General features: G+C 49.8%; 1 protein-coding gene across 5 annotated transcripts in view; it reads left to right on the forward strand.

Moving 5' to 3' along the window:
• Window positions 1–18,463, forward strand: part of xirp2a (xin actin binding repeat containing 2a) — a 43,630-nt gene that overhangs the window by 5,980 nt on the left and 19,187 nt on the right. For 3 of the 5 annotated variants that reach the window (XM_069721053.1, XM_069721052.1, XM_069721054.1), the window contains exon 2: window positions 10,566–10,677. In XM_069721053.1, the coding sequence (XP_069577154.1) occupies window positions 10,566–10,677 (112 nt within the window). Of the gene's footprint in view, window positions 1–10,565; window positions 10,678–15,171; window positions 15,430–16,747; window positions 18,401–18,463 lie in introns of those variants that run through there. The other 2 variants (XM_069721055.1, XM_069721056.1) reach the window with 2 other exon arrangements.

The following is an 18,463-nucleotide window of genomic DNA, read 5'->3' on the forward strand; positions in this document are numbered from 1 at the left end:
GTGTTATTAAGATCAGCCCATTTGCTGTAGAGAAATAAAGCCCGACTGCACGGGGCTTAGGTCACATTCAGTTTAATATAAAAGGCAGTTTTCTTCACCTGCACGAGGTGTTATTACTCACTGGCGTTAATTATAGACGTAAATCCCCCAGAATATGAACCGGGCGGGCGAGCGAGCGTGTCAGCCGATGTCGGTTCGCGTGGCCGGGCGTGTATATTTGGAGAAGCCGAAAGCGGAGCCGCCGTCACCGGCCACTTTGGATTCGTCGCGTATAAATAGCGAAGCGCCCGGGCGGTGTTTGGCATCGCTCGCTGAACATTTAGAGAGCAGCCTGATGAAAGACACTGAAATATGATTTACATTCAGCCGGCGTAGGGCCCCGTATTGTGAAAGGGAGCACTGTGAGCGGGAGAGAGCGGCTGGGGGGGGGGGGGGGCAGGCGGGAGGCTAAGGGAGATGAAGATGGATAGCGGGTGTTAAAGATTCAGAGGGAGTCGGTGCAAGTGGAGGGGGGGGGGAGAGGAGAGAGAGAGAATCAAAATGAAAAACGAGTTCATATTTTAGTAGGTGAAGCAGGTCAGAGTGTGATTAACAAATTATATTCGTGTTTCAATAACGATTAGCTTCATCAGGCCCCTACTTCAGAGCGCCACAATCAGCGACCGGTTTGTCCCGCTCCTCTCAGAGCGGAGTACCCCCCCCACGAGCAAAAAAAAAAAAAGTCCCGTCGGGGGATTTCGGCTCGAGTTAAGAGCGACGATAATATCAAGGGGAGAAGAGAGCGGCATACGGGATGAGGAGGCGCCGCCGCCGGCCGCCGCCTGACCTCGCGTGACCTCGCCACCGAGATGGGATCCGACTGTCAGTCATCGTGTTGCGAGGTTCCGGTCCGCTCAATGTAAATTGCCCATTTTGTTTCCCCACAAATACCAGGTGCTTCCGGTGGATGTAAAGCGCTTCGGTGTCTCGGCATGAGTTAGTACGCACGTCCGTCTCGTGCCAGAGCCGAGCGCAACTCCAGCCGGCGTTAATGGACTCTTCATGTCCCTGTTGGTTTTCAGCTGTCGGCGCGCACACGGGGTTGTTTTATGAAGCCGAGCTTCAACACTCGACGCCGTCGTTGGCATATTAAAGCTCTGATTCGGGTCAGATTTGTCATTTTCAAACTAAGCCGACCCCCCCCCCCCCCCGACCCCCCGCCGCTCTTCTTCTAAGAGCTTCCATCCCAGAGCGGTGTCCTTGAGCAAGGCACCTCAACATGTTAAAAAAAAATAAAAAATAAAAATGGAGTGAAAATCTGGCTGATCATTTTTGGGAGTGGGGGGGCGGGAGGGGGATCCGACAATACAGACCCGCCCCCAAAAACTGCTTGCTGAGGCTTATTTTCAAATAAATGACGGATTATTGTAAAACGGACCGCCAGAAAACTAATAAGAAGGAGCGACTTTAGCTGACGACACCGAGATAACTCGTGGAAAAGAATTATTGACTGACTGAGAATTTTATGAGACTAGTTGAATGGGAGTCTACGGAGGCTTTTTGGAGCCGACCTCTGGTGGCACTCGTTGGTACTGCAGTTAAGGCCTCATTTTTCAGAGAGATTTTGCATGGATTTATTTTGCCCCCCCCTCCCGCGAGCCGCTCCGCCGACCGTGGAGATATCGGTGGACCGCGGAGAGTCTAATGAGAACTTGCCGGAGCAGAGGTCAGGGAAAGAATTGAAGTTCTTGTTGTTGACGGATCGGAATCGGCGGATCTCCCGGAAGCAAATCCCCCGATTCTTTGAAAGCGCACTCTCGAAGAAGGGGGGGGGGAGTTTTTCCTGCCAGATTGACCGTACTGCCGTTTGCCGTTGTGGTAAGTGAGGCTGAAACCCCTTCAAAACGGGAAACGGATAGCCACGTTGCCGCGACACCGGACTACCAACTGGCTTTCCTGAAGCAAAGCTGCCCCCCTGACAAGCGTTAGTACGGCTAAAAATAGCGGCGGGTTTAGTCATAACTGCTCCAGTGAAGCCGCTCAGTGGGCAGCGATAGACAGCTGTGGTTGAGATGGGTCCGTAAATGTGAACTTCACGCAGAGGAGTAGGTTTTGACTTTTAGAGGCTTGATTTTTTTTTTTTTTTCTTTAGATCAAGCAGAATAAAAGTATTGAAATGTTCTCTGCCCGGCCTCACCAGCTTTTTTTTTTTTTTTTTTCAAAATGGCAACGATTTTTGCGGGCCCCGTTCGTTCCTATTAAAAGCTGCTCATCGGAAACGGATGCGGCATTAACGCTTCGACGTAGAAACACATTTCGCTTCCCCTCTCATTTATTCCTCGGGGCGGGAATACAAGTGGCCCGGGACGCCTCCGATTCTCTTTTCGAATTATCACGGCGTAAATGAATGCCGTTCTTTTTTTTTTTTTTTTTTTTTTTTTGCTGACCTTAGCCGGACAGTCCAAAATGGAGGTCGGCTACTGTCGCTCGTTACCCTTGGTTACACTCTCCACTTTTAGTTTGTCTCCACTGCTGCCGGCTGATCCGCCAAAGAGGAAGGGTTCGCAGGTATGTATCAGCGACGGAAATCTGCGGTGCAAATGTACCTGTGAATGAAACGACGTGACCGAATGATTCACGCCAACGAGCCAACGGGTTTGGTTTGACGTTAGATTGCGTGTTTGGTACCGTGGAAAGCTTTATTTATTTTGATTTTGTTGTTGTTGTGGTTTTTTTTGGGCCGCGGCACTCTCCGGCTCATTTTCGACGGCGCCTGTCACAGTCCAGAGTCAAAGTATTTGATCACAAACACAGCAATCAGCAAGACTGATTAATGAAACGGGAGGGGGGGAGGGAGGGAGGGAGGAGGAGGCGCGCGCGGGGGGGGGGGTGTCGAAAAAGAACGACAAAATAAATAATGTACAGCGTGTCAGGCAGACACCGGGGGAGGACTTTGACAGGACTGAACCACAAATAGCGTCGAGGGGGAAAAAAAAACCCCAACTCTGACTAAATGTTGCATCATGTATCCACAAAATAAATAAACAAATAAACAAACACGGGACGCAATGATTTATCGGCCAAGTTTTGGTTTTTTTAAGGTGTCAAAAAGTCCCGGAGAGGAGAACGAAGCGCAAGCTGTGACCAGAGCAGCTCATAAATAAAGACAGGATTTTGTACCGGAGAGCTCGAATATGAAAATATCTCATCTGTTTCGTCGCCGTAACTCGGATTCATATTTGTTATACGTCCCCCCCCCCGGCCCCCCCCCCCTCCTCCTCCTCCTCCTCCCCGGCTGCTTCATTTCCTGTCAAATTCTGTCTTGTTTTGCCGTCGCCCGGCCTCTTCGCTCCCTCGTCTCAAGCGTTTGGCCTTTCCGTTAATCTGCTCTGTCTCAGGTGGCCTCGGTGGGGAAAACAAAAACAAAAACAAAACAAACAAAAAAAAACCAATCACTCACGCTGCCGCCTTCTCTGCCCCCGTTTGTTCATCAGACTCTGTTATGTCCGTTTTCTGTCCATCCGTCATTTTCCCCACCCGCTCTCTTCGGTCTTTATTCACTTCTCTTCTCTTTTTTTTTTTTTTTCTTTCTCCCCCCTTTTCTTTCTTCCTCCTCGTTTTTGGAGCGCGCCTCCTTTGTGCCCGTGTTTGCCCACGAGTGCCTGAAAATATTGACGTGGGCGGCTCTCGCCGCGCCTCCGTTTAGTCACAGTGAGGACAGTCGATGGAGAATTGAAAACAAAATAGATTGTTCTCGTACTTCGTCTGGAATTGCAAAAAGGGACCGCTTGCGGCGCAAAACAAAACAAAACAACAACAAAAAAACAACAACAAACAAAAAAAACACCGACGAAATGAAAGAGGCTGCCACGGAGAGACAGAGCGAGATCGGAGGACGGGAGGAAAAGGACGGCGTTGAAAGCCGGAGGCGACCTTCAAATGAACAAAGCGCGCCGTTGCGTAAGTGCGGCCATTGTTTGTTCACCAACAATGGGGAGGTGGTAGAAGAAGGCGGGGCTCTGCAGCGATGCCTCGGGAGGGGTGAGGACCAGAGTGGCTGAAAAGGGGGGGGGGACGGCCGAGAGCCCGAGTGGACGGAGAGCGGGAAGGACTCGGTGGCAACTGAGGACGTTTGGTTACGCGGTTATTTTAACGGCACCGAAAACATGCGCACCTTTTAACCCGGGGAGCGGAGCGACGAGCGGGCGCCTCCGCGTCTCCCGTCCCGAGTCCACGCGAGCGAGGACGCCGAGAACGCCGTTTTCACATTTGTGTTTTGGAGAGCAGGTTGAACACGACTTCAAACTGGAAGGCCAGGTGTTGCCAGGAGCAACGCATATTCAGGCCAGAATCAAAGGAACTCGGGGAAAGAAGAAGAAAAAATAAATAAATAAAATCACACACGAGTGGAAGCACTGCAGCAAACCGGGATAAGTGGGAGTGCGTATCCCACCATCGGGGACACAAAACTACCTGCCATTTCAAATATGCACAAAACGTTGATATGTTTGATATGGTAATTTTGACAATATTTTTAAAAAGGCCGTCGTTGAAGCAAAAATCAGGTCATTGCCTGAACTCCACCAGACTGTTCTCGTTCCTTTACCTTCCTTTAAAAGTTCCCATTGTGTAAATTACTGTTTGCGAAAACAGCCGTTGACGCCCATCGAGGCATTTGGTTGAAAAATATCGTAATATTCGATTATTTTTTATTTTTATTTTTTTTTGGGGGGGGGGGGGGTGTTTTTGCCCGTATCACCCCTCCCCTGTCTCGGCGTGTTTTGCCAGGAACAGCCGCTTTGGTTTTCTCTCGCGCCTTTTTACAAGCCATAAAGCGACTTCCCCGGCGAAAAGGGTGATCCATCACATCAGACAAGAAAGCACGATTCAGTCGGAGTTTTCTCGCTCCGAAACTTTTATTTTTTCATTACGCTCAAATTGAGTGTTTCTTCTTTTGTTGTTGTTGTTGTTGATGTTGTTGTTGTTGTTGTTGTTGTTGTTGCCCCTCCTCTCTGCTTCCTATCAACCACCTGGCAGCCGGCGGAAGAAATGGAAATCGCACAGAAAATAAGGAATAAAAGCATTTATTTATTTGTTGTTGTTTTTTTAAGTTGCCCCCATAAATTGAGTTTGTTATCCGTCTTCCGCTGGGAGGAAATACTGACACACCTGATGTTGAGCTACAGGAGAGTATGAACAAAATCAGAAGATGCTTTGAAAAAAATAAAAAAAAAAAAACTACCCGCGTCGGCGAGCCTATCTGAATTATTCGGTTAAATGTGAAGATTAGGGAGTTTTTTTTGGTTGTTTTTTTTTTGTCTCATTTTGAAGTATTTGTTTTCGTCGGGCTGGGAAACTGGGTCGTGAGGAGCCGAATGGGAAACTAGAGCAACGGCAGACCAACTGAATAACTGTATAGAATAACGAATGAATAATTGATCACCAGTTTAAATGTGGTTAAATGTGATCTTCTACTTAATTAGAGCAAACGGGCGTCTCGCCGCGGATCTATTCAACTTAGCCGGAGGGGCGAATACGAAAATCAAATAACTTGGTTTTTTTTTATATATAGATATATATCTATATATATATTACTTCGTGGAATAAACTAGTGCAAAGAGTCCTCATAGTACCCTAGATGTAATGGTTATGATGGGAGCTTAGGAGGAAGTCAGGTGACTACTTTTACCTCAGACCGTAGAACAACAGAATAGAGATATTTATTTCCCGCTAAAGTAGGAAACTTAAAGTTGAAGGACTTTTTTTTTTTTTTGGTAGAATTTTTTGTTTGTTCCCGCATCTGCCGGAAGGCTTTCCGTTCCGTTTCTCAGGACTTGTTTAAAGCGACCTGCTCGCTGTGACGACCCCCCCCATTTTCTTTTTTTTTTTGTGTGTAAAACCGCCGACGTGCCGCTTTAATTGTGCTAAGTTTCCACACACAGTTTGTTTTTTTCACACCCAAACTCAGAATTACATGAGTACCAAAGCTTTTTTTTAATTTAAATTTTTTTTTTTTTTTTTAAAAGACTGGATTGCAAATAAAAACCCATTTTATTCAGGAAAAGAATCCACTCGCTGTTTGTTGGAAATGCAACATGCTGGTCTGATACTATAGACCTGATCAGGCAGATATTTCTTTCCTTCGGGCCTTTTTTTGCTCAGACTGTCGTTTTCCACTCTGCTTTGGCAGCTGAAACCGCCCGACCCCGCTTTGACTTTGTCTTTTGGGTCTTTTTTTTTTTTTCTATTTCGGGAACTCCACAAGTCGTAACTTGAGGCCGGAGTGTATCGAGAGGGGGCGGTTGTGTTTTTTTGTTTTGTTTTGGCAGGGCAGGAAAGCGAGAGACGACAAGAAAAAGCGCTGCTGCTTGGTAAAAGGTGATCACACAGTAGCAGCAAAGTATGCGCGAGATGTTGTTGAGATTGTGAAGCCCTTGTTATCAGAAAATGATTGTGAAGTCATGAAGCTGCAATTTTAAGACCTTATCATCACGAGATACATCTTTATAATTATCACAGCAGTAATCGACGGTGCTCCGGGCCTGTCAATCAAATTAGACACGCCCCTAAACGTACCTCTTCGGCTTCGAGGCCTCATGTTTACTTAGTTATGTCATTTTTTTTTTTTTTTTTTTTTTTTTTTTGACGTGAAGGAGTGAATTTGGCTCCGAGTGACGAATGGGGAAAAAAAAAAAAAAAAAAATACTTTGACTTTGTATTTCACGAGAGGAGTTTATGTTTTTTAATTGGCGCCAGCTCCTAGTGGCCTTTAGTGGCGTTACACTTTCTGCCACTTGGCTTTCATTTTCCTCCCAGGAGACGACGTCTGTGGATTAGAAATGTGTTCAACCTCGCCAAATAACATTTGCTTGTCTTTTTAGTCACGTCTTCTTCACTCCGCTCACGGTCCTGTTGATTTTCAAAAACAGAATGGGACTTTCTCTTTAATCCCCGCGACCTCGCTTCAGATTTAACATTTTCCCATTTAAACATTTTCCAAAGCTCCTCCATCACAGTAACCGTTCTGAAAGGACCGCTACGACCTTTATCCCCCCCCCCCCCCACACACACACACTCTCCCCCTTCCCCCCACCACCCACCCGCTTTGATAGGTCGGGCGTGTCAATCGAGACGGGGTCCAAACCGACCGGCGGCCTCGTCCGGGGCCGGCGGTGTGGCTTTCTGCGGTCGAGCCCCGCGAGTCACGTTCGAGAGCAGCCACTCGTACGTTCTCGCCAACAAACCCGCGGGGCGGCTTTTCGCAGCCGGAGGCACTCGGCGCGAGAGTGTCGGCGTCTGAGTAAATACAGCGCACGTGTCCTCGCGCGCAGATTAACTCGCGCGCTTGCCGACAATGGACTCGCTCAATTTAAAAGTGAAGCAGCCGAAAGAGTGAGTCATGTGTGACTGACTGCCTTTTTTTTTTTTTTTTTCCTCTGGCAGGGCCTTTTAAGTCGCTCGACAGACACTAGAGGCTTTGAATGATTTTATTTACAACAACAACAACAAAAAGTAAGACGACGCGGGGTAAACGCGGCGGGGGAGGGGGAGGGAGTCTTCTTACGCCGGCTAAACTGGAAGCTTTTGTAGATCTCGGGAGGATTGGTGCTGCCGTTCATCTTACGAGACGGGGTAAGAACGACGAGATGAGGGGGGGGGGGAGTGTAGAGGTTACAGGAAAACGAAAGAGCAAAAGCGATGTGGGGGAGGGGGAGAGGGAGAAGGACGGAGCAAATCGCCCCCGCCCCCCCCCCCCCCCCAAAAAAAAAAAAATTGGGGGAAAAAAAATACGATTTTCAAAGTGTTTTAAGGAGCGCGCGCAGTCGAGGTGGGCGACCTCCCATCCTCGTAAATGTCACATCTCGTATCGAACCGGCGGACCTCATCGATTTGAACCGGCGGCGTCGGCGGCAACTCCGGCGCGAAGAAGGGGGGGGGGGGGAAACACAAAAAACGCTCGGAGCGATGTCGAAAGCTGTTTGAGTCCGAAGACGCGAGGCGCAGGAGACCAAGTTGCAACGAGGAAGACCAAAGAAAACCAGGACCGACCTTTTGTGAGAAAAAAAAACAAAAACAAAACGGGAAGACCTCCTTGATTCAGGTTAAGACAGTGCAGTATCAGTATCACCCCCCCCCCTCATCCTCCTCCCCCCACCCCTCTCTCCCGACACTCTGTCGAACCAGCTCAGTGAGAAAATGAAACCTTTGGACTCCACTCTCGACTAATTGACTTATTAAAAGTGACATTTTTTTTGTTTTTTTTTAAAAGCCGAGGATGACACGGGGGGTAAGGGGGGGGGGGGTAGGCGGACGAGCTCTCCGCGGGGACGACCCGCCGGCTTGTTAAGAGGACAGGAGACGTCAAACGCTTGACGAGAAGCAAATCAGCCGGGCGCTGAGCTTGCCGCAAACGCGACGGCGGAGGGGTCGTCGCGGTTGCCGTTTCCGGGTCGCCATGGTTACGCCGGCGGTGGGTCCGACCGTCCTCTTTTGCAGGCGGCCGCCACACTTGAAATGGTCCCAGATGGCCGCCATCGATTTCATTAGCTGAGATTCTTTGAAGAGGATCCACCCCCCCCCCCAAGGGATTATCTCTCGTGACAGGCCACCCGGCAACGTTTCGACAGATTTCCCCGAGCGCCGTCCCTTATTAACTCTGTCACTCTGTCGGAGATCCCCCATATTCGATTGATGCTGTTTTGACCAAACGAAGCGCCGTGTGTGTCCTCGGCCGGGTCGGTAAAGCGCTTCATTGGGTCTGTGAGCAGAATTCCTGCACATTGGATGGTAAATCTTTCCCCTTTTGCAGGCTGGCTTTCTTCCCTCGGAGGTGGAAAACGGACCTCACGTCGACTCCTCCGGGGGCAAAAAAAAAAAAGAAAACATTTTTCTATGCCAGTTACGAACTTAAGGCCAATTTCCAACTTGTTGAAAAACTTGTTTACTCCCAACTCTTAAATTTGACCGGCCTCGATTCGAACTTCGGTCTCCGACATGTAAATTATCTTTCAACACATTTGGATGCTAAAAAAAAGTTTCTTTTTTGCACTCGTCAAGCTCAATACTACATTTTATACAGTCGTTAACGATCTCGTGGATATTTTTGTGTGTGGCGTGCCCCAGGGTTCATTCCCGGGTCCTCTTCTTTTTCTGTGCCGCAACACTCAAAACGAGCATTTTTATAATCAGCAGACTTTTAAGTGAGTTTTAAAAAAAAAAAATTTGACAACTTGAAGAGTGCATAAAACTTATTTAACAAAATGTATTCTTCATTTTAGGACACGGGGAGGACACGTGTGTGTGTGCACACACACACACACACACACACACACACATGCGCGTAGGGAAAGTATGCAAATGATCCACGCGCGTCTTTTCAGGGATTCGGTAAACGGGATACTTTTGGAGGACAGCGTTTCGTCCTTTTGCCGCATTTCGTCATCTTTCCGAAAGTACGGCCGACGCCTTCAGCGGGGGGAGGGGAGGGGGGGGAGGGGGAAGGAAGGCACGTCGGCGCAGGCTGGCGTATGTTTCGGCTGTTGTGTCGGCTTTCGCCCGCCGGCGGGTTTCGCTGTCACTCCGCGGTGACGCTCGGCTAGAAGCTGTGTGTTTGTGTGTGTGTGTGTGGGGGGGGGGGGGGGAGTGCTGCGGGGGATGTATTTGATTTGCAAATGACAAAAAAAAGAAAAAAAGAAACACATTTGCACACACACACACACACACACACACACACACACACACACACACACACACACACACACACACACAGGTGTGTTTGTTCCCTGAGGGAGTGAAGGGGGAGGGGGGGGGATGTCACGCTGCACCGACTGACTTCTAAGTTTTTTGACAAAATGCTTCCAGGAGTGGTGGGCGGGTGGGTGGTGGTGGTGGAGCGAGTGTGTGTGTGTGTGTGTGTGTGTGCGTGTGCGTGTGCGTGTGCGTGCCAAGGACACGGCGTTTACCGATGCTGAAGCTTTTATCATTACGGGCGCGTGAAAAAGCCCCTTTAGTTCCAGCCGGAGCGGCTCTATTAAAATTCAACCGAGCGCTGTTTACTCTAACTTTCCAGTCAATGCCTCGCGTCCGCGTTGTGCGTTCAAGGTCGTCGCTCGTTACACTCTGCGCGCGCATGTGTGTGTGTGTGTGTGTGTGTGTGTGTGTGTGTGTGTGTGTGTGTGTGTGTGTGTGTGTGTGTGTGTGTGTGTGTGTGTGTGTGAGTGTGCGTGTGTGTGTGTGCAGAAACCAGACGGCAACAAGGTCCAACTGAAACCCAGAGCCTGGACGTCGCCACCGTGTCATTTTTCATGCTTTAAGGGTATGCGCGGTTGGCGTGTTTTGAACGGTGCGCCCGTGCGTCGGGGCGTGTACATGCGACCGCAGCTGGTTCTGTTGACCCGCGGGTCACCTTTCCATCTCCCCGTTTAAAAAAAGCAAAAAAAAAAAAAAAAATAACACAGGTGTTTCCTCTGATAAGGCCTCTCTCTCTCTCTCTCTCTCTCTCTCTCTCTCTCTCTCTCTCTCTCTCTCTCTCTCTCTCTCTCTCTCTCTCTCTCTCTCCCTCTCCCTCTCTCTCTCTCTAAAACCAGGAAGTTGTAACTGTCCACACCTCCCCGGACAAACGGGTGACGTCCAGTAGCCTCGCTCCGGCCAACCCGTCGACAGATCAGATCATGTCTTCGCCTCCGGACGCCAATCTCCGTGAGTATTTGGGAACTATCTTCTTCTCCCCCCCTCCCCCCCTCCCTCCCCCCCTGATACTGTACGACAGGAGGCCTACAGCTCTGTGATTGCATCGCGGTTACGCCACGAACAGGCGAGAGGCTGCCGGGTGATTAATGCCAATGTTTGGTCCCGTTTGTTCCGCGAGATAAACATTTTGGCAGGACACACACAAAAAAAAAAAAAAAGCGGCTTTTGAAAAACTGGATTGTTCATTTCCAGATAAGGCCTCTGTCTCTCTGTCTCTCTGTCTCTCTGTCTCTCTCTCTGTCTCTCTGTCTCTCTCTCTGAGGGGGCCCCGACTAGATACCGCTCTTCCATTACTGTGATAGCGACTCTGCGGCGGTTACGTCCAGTTTCTTTTCCAGATGGAGCTCACAGTGCAAAGGTACAGTCCTTTTTTTTTTCTTTTTTTTTTTTAAACCCAAAGGGAGCAAAGATCTTTACACACTGCTGTCTCAGATAGCGTGTCGAGTTCAACGCGGTACAGTGTATTCCCCCCGGCAAGACTATACAGACCGGTTTGGATGGTGGGAGGCGAGGGGGGAGGTGGGGGAGGGGGAGGGGTGGAGGAGCAGCTCTCCCCAGTTTAGCCTGTAGTTCAGCCCGTCGGCGCGCTGACGCGTGTTAATTAGAATGCCAATTTGTTGTGCAGGTAGATGGAGATAAAAACCAGAGTAGTGAATAAATTAAAAGGACCGAACCAACCAACGTCGCCATCCTTCGAGCCACCAACACCCGGAAAAACTTTGTAAAAACTCAATTTAAACAAGGCAAATTTGAGTAAACAAATAAAAAACAACAACAATCTGTTAATATACATGAGTTTTAATGACATGGTTAAAATCTAAAATAAATGTACCTTGTGAAATGAGACTGGATGAACTGGACATATACAAAAAAAAAAAAAAATGCTTCTCTTTAAACCTGCAGGTTTCTTTTCGGCCACCTGGTGGCGCCAGAAACAAAGCTCCGAACGTCATTATTTATTCGGGTGTCGTGTTCCTGCCCACCCGACGGATCTAAAATTCATTCTCTTTTAGCTCCATTTTGGGTCCCAACCAACACCTGAGGAAAACATTACTACTTATTCATTTTTGATTTCTCAGAAACGCACATTTGTAAAAAAAAAAAAAAAAAAAAAAAAAAAAACCGAAACAACGAGCTGAAAGACACCAAACGTAAACTGAGCGTAACCGGAGAGCGGGCGTTTGCCCATGCAGTCCTATTATTACTTTTGAGTCTGTATTATAAGCAGCATTGTTGTTCCACCTGTCGAGACAAATGTCTTTCCGCGGCACAGCGTTGCAAACCGAAGCTGAAAAACGATCGAGCGGGGGGGGGGGGGGTGTCGGTGATTTGTCGGTGGGGGGGTGGGGGGTAAGAATCCGAAGTGACGGAATGCTTTCTGTCGCAGGACACGCTCGTAAAACTCAAGCGCTGACACCCGACATGTTCGCCGAGATCAGGCGGGCCAGCTTTTTTTTTTTAGCGTTTTTTTTTTTTTTTTTTTGTTTCCAAATCTCCGCGTGTCTAAAATTAGGAGCTCGCCGACGCTCCGCCGACTGAGCGACGGCTTTTCAGTCTCAGGCTGACGGGTTGACAGCGACGACGCCGGGTCGGAGTGACAGACGGTGGAGGGGTGGGTGTTTACAGGAGATGCTTTTAAACGGTTTTAAATAAAGCACGGCGGCGGAGTAACCGCGCTTTAAACAGACCACCTCTAAATCTTTTTTTTATTCCATTATTTAAAAGTTGTGTGTTTTGTGTCGATATATATATATATATATATATTTAAATAAGTGATTAAACTTGTCAGACGGGCTTCGCCCGAGAGAATTTCTCAAGAGGCTGCGAATGCTGCCAGTCGGAGGGAGATTTCTGCCAATTTTTCTGCTTTTGTCTTAATGAATCTCCGCCCAGATTCGCCTGCCGAACGATGATGATGTCTTTATAATGTCATCCCGAGGAAAAACTACGATTTAAAAAAAAAAAAATTTGTCTTCCTGTCAATTGCAGACGTGATCCCTTCGGCGGGATTCAAATTATCCCTTAAGAAATGTGACGTTTGGAAATTTGAAAGCGTTGAGGAACCACGACTAAACAAATTAAATATCCACGCGCACACAGGTTTGATATAAACACAGAAATGTGCACGTTTATTATTTTCTGAAATCGTTGATATTTAAATACGCTATTTCCTTACTGGACGTAGTCTCCTGCGATACCACAGAGCGGCCACTAGAGGGCGACGCCATAAAGCCTCCGTAGACTCCCATTCAAATAGTCTCGGGGAAATTCGTCTCGGTGTTGTTCAGCCCGAGTTGCTCCTTCTTCCGGAGGTCCGTCTGAAAATAGTCCCGTCGTGAATTAAAAAAACATAAACTTTAAAATGATGTGTTTTTTTGGGGGGGTGAGTGTCTGTTTGATTGACAGGCCTGTGGCGCAGTCGGTTGTCGGTGGGCGGGACGTCGCGTCGCCGGGTTTCCATTGGGATCGAGTCGGAGCCACCGTTTCCACGGTTTCTGAAATATTTTAGTGCTGAATAACTTTTAATGCCAGATTCAAAAATAGACACGACAGACTACATAACTTGCTGTTTTTTTTTTGTTTTTTTTTACATCCTTTGGGATTTTCGCAACGGTGTCTTGTCATCTAAAACTGGAATAAAAGACAGACTTTAAACAGACATTAAGAAAAACCTGGTAGCTTGAAGGTTGAAAGCCGCGGCGCGACACTTTAAAAGTAACTCCAGTCAAAGGGAATATCAGACTGCACATAAATACATAAAGTTTCACTCTCGTAAGAGAAAAGAATCAAGCTGCTTCGTATCAAGAGGATCAAAGTCACGACATTACTTTTCATTCTGCCCCAGTAATGAAATAACTTACAGTTAAATTTTGTTTATTTTTTTTTTTTTTTTAAAGTTTGGGGTTGAGAACGTCTCGAACGTCGTGTTCTCACAGACCAAAATACCCCCGGAGTCGTTAGCATTGACGAGCGAAACCCGATCCGACCCGAACGCGGCGTTTCAGCTCCGCTGCTAGAAAAGTAAATCCTCTTATTGGCAGTTTATTTAAAAAAAAAATACAAATTAGAGCTGCTAATCTCGCCTCTTTAGTTTTTCGGAGAGTTATTTTGAGCGGTTCGTTGAGTGCGGACCCAGTTTGGACTTCGGGGATGTTCACAGCCCCCCCTCCCCACCCCCCCACCTCACGTTCATTAGGTATGCTACCGGGGTATGTTTATTTTCCACTTCGGGAACAGGAAATCCATGTGCAATTTCAGTGGGATTATCAGCAGAGTGCAGCTCCTCCACAGCCCCCCCCCCCCCCCCCCCCCCCCCCTCCACCACCGATAACCACGCTTTTTTTTTTTTTTCTGTCCTCCCCGTCGATGCGCTGCTAACGGCATCTCACGGGGTGGGCTACCGGAGAACACCTTGTAATGCCGGGCTGGTAAACGGTCACGATCGCGGCCAAGAACACGGACAGGAAATGATCTTTTTTTTTTTTTTTGCAGGTGTTGTATGAGCTGCATTCTCTTTTATATTTATATTTGGATGCATATATCGTGAAGAGGGATGTCGGTTGGAAGAGATTGAGGCATCGGGCTGATCTGACCCCAAGAAGAAGGGTCACGGGTTCATGGAGACGACCTTTGCCGTCGCTTCAGGGCAACGTATGTCCAATAACAGAGGGAAGGGATGAAAAGGGGGAAGGAAAGAATGAGACTTTCTGTCTTCCACTTGTTACCCGGACGGGTTCTCGGACGGTTTGACGATTCCTCGCTCGGGTCCAACTCTGGCCTCCGCAGGCTTTCCGTCCGACCGGGGGAGCTCTTTGAAACGGCTTCAACGGCGTCTCGATGGCGGGAGGTGTTTTACCCCCCCCCCCCCCAAAAAAAAAGAAAAAAAAGAAAAAATGTTTGAAACACGTCCGAGGTGGGCCGTGTACCTCCGGACGGACTGAACTCGGCGGAGGGCCGGCGCGTCTGCAGATCGTCGCGGTAACGAATCGATAATCCGTAGTGTACACGCGGAGGGGGTGGTGGTGGTGGTGGTGGGGGGGGGAGGGGGTGGGGGGGCTGTGAAGGGGTGGTGGGTAACGAGCTAACGAGCAGTGACTTCAAAATGCCAAGTGATTCTCCACCTCTGGCGCCTGGTAAAAGAAGGGACACGTGTGTGTGTGTGTGTGCGTGTGCGTGTGTGTGCGTGTGCGTGCGTGCGTGTGCGTGTGTGTGCGTGTGTGTGTGCGTGTGCGTGTGCTCCCGGTGTCGTCTGTGTCCGCAAGGCGGCTGTGACATAAGGTTAAGGGCATGCTGGGTACCTCGATACTCGGCGGCTAAAAAAAGCCGAGCCCGACATCTACTTACAACCCCCCCACCCCCAACACCTCCTCCCCTCATCCCCTCCCCCCTCCCCCCCCTAAGTCCATCCTTTTTAAAATAAAATCAGCTGTCACCGGATGCCGGGGCCTCACTGAGCATTCGGGGGAAAGCGCGCTGCTGGAGCTGGTCTCCAAGCCTCACCGTCCGTCTCTGGATTGTGTCTCACCGCGTCGGGTCCGAGCCGAGCTGAGGAGGGGGAGGGAAGGGAGCGGGGACTCAAACCCTCTCGGTCTCCGGAAAGTTCCCAAGGCCCCCTTTTTATTTATTTATTTATTTTTTCCTTATTCCGTTCTCTTGGATTCTATTCTCGTTTCACCGAAAGATCGAAGGAGCGCCGGTAAGGTAAGCGAGGCGCCGAGGCCGACGGTCGCGTCGAGCTCTTCTGAAGCGGTCGCGTAGTCGTCGTTGTTTCACCTGAGCCCCCGAAGTGGAAGGAGGCCGACTGGACAACGGAGAACGAGTCGGCGTGAGAAATAGCAGGTGTAAAATCAGAAAACAAATACGTGGCTTTGAACGCGTTCGGGTGATCGGAGCTTATTAAAGGGGCGATATTTCAGCGTGTTTCTCCGTGATTCCTCCGGGATCTGTGCATCGTCGTAAAACATGCATCCCTCCTTCTCCCTCCCTCCCCCAGACGTAACTGATTTTTTTTTTTTTTTGGGGGGGGGGGGGGGAGCGTGGCAAATCGGAGACAAAGTGCTTAGTCTGGCATAAGGAAGCGCTCGAGGGGAATCCAGTCTCCTCGCACAGAACTTCTCCTGATAGATTTGACAGCTTAATTATTGCGCCTGTTGTGCTTTCGGCGGAGGGGGGAGAGGGAGGAAATCGCCCCTTCGCGGCTGACATTTCAATTAACGCGGCTCGTTTTCGGCTCTCCTGTCAAAACCTCGCCGGGCCCTTTTTTTTTTTTTTTTTTCCAGCCAGTAAGTACTGCACAGAAAACTGGGTGATTGAGGGGGCCGAGGAGAGGGCGGGAGAGGGCGGGAGAGGGCAGGGGAGGGCAGGGGAGGGCGGGAGAGGTGCGATTAGGGGACGGCCTCGGCCCGGTCCACGGCCGCTCGGTTTCCTCGAGCGCCGCCTTCCTCCGCGCCCCTCAAACACTGGAATTACTCTCCTTCTTTTCCCTCTTGTGTTTTTGTTGTTGTTGTTTTTTTCTCCTTCCTTTTCGACGCCTCGCCTCGCCACCCTTCACCCCCCCCCACTCGCGCCGCCCCGCCGTTAACGCGAGACGAGATAAGAAGCCGATGCTCCCTGAGAGGGAACGAGAGCGATGGTCGAGCGTGGCGGTGAGTACGCCTCCGAGCGGCGCCCGCTGTGTTCACCGCCACGCGGAGGAGTTCGCGCCGACGTCCCGACAAAAAAAAAAAAACAACCCCCGGACCCTCGTTGTAACGGGGCATCCGAAGCAACGAGACTATTATCAACGCTAATTAAAACATCCATCGGTGCCCCGAAAATAATTAGCAGCGAGACGGTGAAACCACTCTTCAAACCTCTTCAGAGATATCTTACTTACTCATTTTTTATTTTATTTTTTTTGTGCGTGCCCCCCCCCCCCCCCAACCCATAAATCTCCGTGTTGCAGGGGGGGGAGGGAACATGACGCTGCAGACGGAGCCGGTTTATAAAAAGGTCTGGGGTTTATTTTTTCCTCCCCCCCCCTCCCCTCCGGAGCCCGGTTACCTCACCCCCATGCCACGGCGGCTTTTGCGTGCCGTTCTGGAAGGCCCGGGGGAGATATCCGGAGCGATGTTGTCACCGCTCGAGCTCTCCCGACGGCTCCGGACCGTAACGTTTATCTCCTGGTGATAAATGGAGCCGTTACCCTTTTTGTTTCTGTCGTCGAGCCGTCGTCGGGTTACGCATTTCCGACCCATATTTATAGGACAGAAAAACCCTGTTTATTTTCTGTCTGAGGCAGCCTATACCACCACCCCTTCTCCCCCCCGCCCCCCGCTCCCCCTCCCCCGATGGGTTATTGGTTGCACTAAACATGCTGGACGTAGGCGCAGAGCTAAAATTGGGTGAGATGAGGAGCGCATGCTTTTTGGTCACACGGCCTTCGAGTTAATCCCCCCCCCCACCTTATGACCCCCTTCCCACCTCCCCCCACCCACCCGTCACACTTTTTCAAAATTGAGACGGATCTGCTGACATATGGCTAACACGTGGTTCGCGTCTTCCCGACAAACCAATCTGAGAAAGCGGTAACCAAGGAAACGGCAGACTGTGGGACCTTCATTTTCGGCGACACGTGAGCGGGGCATCCACGTACCGTAAGCGGGCGTTGACGCAGCTCGTTCTCCGAGGGCGCCGTCGACCCGTCCGCGTTAAGAAAGCGGCCGCCGAAGGACTTAAAAAAAAACAAAAAAAAACGCCTCGTCGGCTTCGGGGAGTAGAAATCGTCTCGGCGTGGAAAAACGTGCGAGCGCCCGGCGCGGAAAAGAGAAGAAGAAGAAAAACAACAAACGGCAACAACCCCGCACCGAGTTGAAATCTCAAAAGGTTAGAGCGTGAGCGCGCCATGAGGGAGATAATAACTTCTATTTAGGGTCTTCTTTCATCCCACGGTGTTGCTGCCCGGGGACAGAAGAACACGCCGAGAGCTGAAAGGTCCTGCGTGGGCGAGCGTCGACTCGTATCGGAGCCTTTCTCCCGTCGCCTAATGATGCTTTTGAAGCACAGCAGAAGCCAAGTGTAAGAAAAAAAAAAAAATAAAATCGATGGGCTGCTCTAATTGAGTATCCGCGGCGATGCGCCGAGCAACGCCGAGCGTCGCGAAGGAGAGGCTCGGCGATCGATGAGTCCTTCGGCGTTCGCGCGATCGTTCGCCGCCTCGGTTGAAGTGTCCGTGAAAACGCGTCGAGGTCCGACGGCGGATTCGCCGGACGCCCGGGTGGATGTTTTGGGAGGCGGTTGTGGTCAGAAAAGGGCGGCGAAACGGACGTCCAGAAAGCCACGTCCACCTTTCCACACGGTCCGTGGGTTTTGGATCCGGGAACGTCTAAACCGTCGACATTCTTAATTTTTTTGCCTCGTCGGCGTCTGTTTTGATTGAGTCACGGCTATCGGCGGGGCGGGGACGGGGTGTCGTCGGGTTTCCAATCGCACAGGGTCGGATCCCGAAACGGGCCGTCCAAATATGGTCACTTCCCGCTCCGGAACCGCTCCGAACTAGCAAACATGGCGCCGGGACAAGTTCCCAAACTCGAGGCTTCGTGACGGCCGTAATATTTCTTACTGTTAACTACTTCAGAATAAAGCTTTAAAGGTGACACTGATGCACATTTAGAGTCTCAATTTATTTTGTAAGGTAAGAAAATGTTTTCCATTGATTGAGCCTCTATAGTAACAGAACAGAAACCTCATTTACAAA

Source organism: Brachyistius frenatus, unplaced genomic scaffold (genome assembly GCF_029030835.1).
Source record: "Brachyistius frenatus isolate BFR_SWC_R1_liver_20210118 unplaced genomic scaffold, ASM2903083v1 Contig_256, whole genome shotgun sequence".
Classification (NCBI taxonomy): domain Eukaryota; kingdom Metazoa; phylum Chordata; class Actinopteri; family Embiotocidae; genus Brachyistius; species Brachyistius frenatus.